The sequence below is a fragment of the Arachis ipaensis genome, chromosome B10 (assembly GCF_000816755.2).
Source record: "Arachis ipaensis cultivar K30076 chromosome B10, Araip1.1, whole genome shotgun sequence".
Taxonomy (NCBI): Eukaryota; Viridiplantae; Streptophyta; class Magnoliopsida; order Fabales; family Fabaceae; genus Arachis; species Arachis ipaensis.
The window spans coordinates 22,656,406-22,658,235 of NC_029794.2; the positions used below are offsets into that span (position 1 = coordinate 22,656,406).

At 39.9% G+C, this 1,830-nt stretch overlaps 1 protein-coding gene across 1 annotated transcript; it reads left to right on the forward strand.

Moving 5' to 3' along the window:
• Positions 922-1,830, forward strand: LOC110268381. Its single transcript, XM_021114499.1, has 2 exons — positions 922-1,316; positions 1,593-1,830. Exons 1-2 carry the CDS (start codon positions 922-924, stop codon positions 1,828-1,830), a joined length of 633 nt encoding a protein of 210 aa, XP_020970158.1.

Here is a 1,830-nt window from a genome sequence, read left to right on the forward strand (position 1 = left end):
AAATTCTAAATATATCAAAAGTATCGACTAAAGTATCCACTAATTTGTAAAGTTTGATAAGTAAATTTTTTCAATTACTACTATTTTAAGCACCGTATTCCCAAAATTACAGGAGCTAGATATTTCAAGCACCGTATTTCCAAAATGCAGTAAACCTTAAACCCTAAATTGCAAACTCCTAACTCTTAAAAATATAGTATAAGCTGTAAATATTATGAATGGGTATGGTACATACCTGCCAAACGCGGAGGAGACGGCTTCTTCTTCGACGGTAATTCAACACACAGGCTTTTCATCAATGAGCCGCCTTCCTCTTTCCTTCTCGTAAACGGAACCTATCAAACACACTCGCAAAAATTAAGACCAACAATTAAGAAGAAGAAGAAGAAGAAGAAGAAGAAGAAGAAGAAGAAGAAGAAGAAGAAGAAGGGGATCGCACACGAGGGAAGAGCACCGCGAAGAAGGAGATCGCACAAGAGGGAGATTTCTGGGGGCTTGAGGTTTGAGGGAGAAAGTATCACCGCGAAGAAGGAGATCTCACAAGAGGGAGATTTCTGGGGGCTTGAGGTTAGATGGACAAACCCTGGAATCAATTTGGGCCTCTGCCTCTCTGGCTTTTTTTTTTTAATTACTGAATTTTTAATTAAAAATAGGAGGGCAAAATAGTCATTCTAATTATATAGTGTTCTTGTGTTCTATTAACCAAATATAACATTAGACACTACACTAATGTCATGTTCATTATATCCAAACATCATACATAAACACAAATATCTAATGTCTATGTCTCAAGTGTCTATGTCTTAGTACATACACAAACCAAACGGAGCCTTATATCATCAGGAGACCTCGCCGGTGATAGGGTTCCATGATAGGCTGGTTAACCGGATAACTGAGGAGGAGGTAGCAGAGTTAGAATGGATGCCGTCTAATGAGAAAATGAAGGATGCAGTTTGGGATTGTGAGTCAACTAAGGCACCAGACAGTGATGCGTATAATATGAATTTCATTAAGAAGTGTTTGAAGGATGTTGGTGGAGAGTTCACTGCAGCCGTGATGGGATTCTTTCAGTCAGCTATTTTACCTAGAGATGCGAATGTTACTTGGGTGGATTTGGCGCCAAAGTTTGCCGGAGCTAAAGAAATCAAGGACCTTAGGCCGATTAGTGCGGTGGGTTGTGTTTATAAGGTTATATCAAAGATCCTGGTTCAGAGGATGCAGAAGATAATGCCAGGGTTGATAGGAGAAACACAGAGTGCTTTTGTGCAGGGTAAGAAGATACATGATAGGGCTTTGATTGCATGTGAAACTATACAGTGACTGAAATTGAGGAAAAAGAGCTCGGCAATTATTAAACTAGACTTCTAAAAGTCTTATGGTCGAGTTAAGTGGTGTTTTGTGGATATTGTTTTGCAGAAGAAGGGGTTTGGCCATAGATGGAGGGAGTGGATAAAGGAGTGTATGTGATCTGCGTCTATGTCGATCCTAATAAATGGCTCACCCTCTAAGCCCTTCAAAATGGAAAAGGGTCTACGATAAAGGGATCCTTTTTCTCCTTTTTAATTTGTGCTTGTTATGGATGTTCTACATAGGATGATTAGAGAAGCGGTGCAGAATGGACGCATTACTCCGTTGTTGGTTGGAAGGGATAACATTGAGTTGTCACATTTGCAGTTTGCGGATGATACTATACTTTTTTGCCCTTCTGAAGAAGAAATGATCAGAAACTATAAGCAGTTGCTGCGCTGCTTTGAGATGATGTCAGGGCTAAGTATTAATTTTGACAAGTCCAGCTTGACCCCGGTTAATTGTGAGCATAGTTGGGCATGA

Bases quoted from the DNA above. Each gene is read 5' to 3' on its own strand.
- LOC110268381 (XM_021114499.1), top strand. From the start codon at position 922: ATGCCGTCTAATGAGAAAATGAAGGATGCAGTTTGGGATTGTGAGTCA. The intron at 1,317-1,592 runs GTGACTGAAATT...TGTTCTACATAG, and splicing joins ATTGCATGTGAAACTATACA to GATGATTAGAGAAGCGGTGC.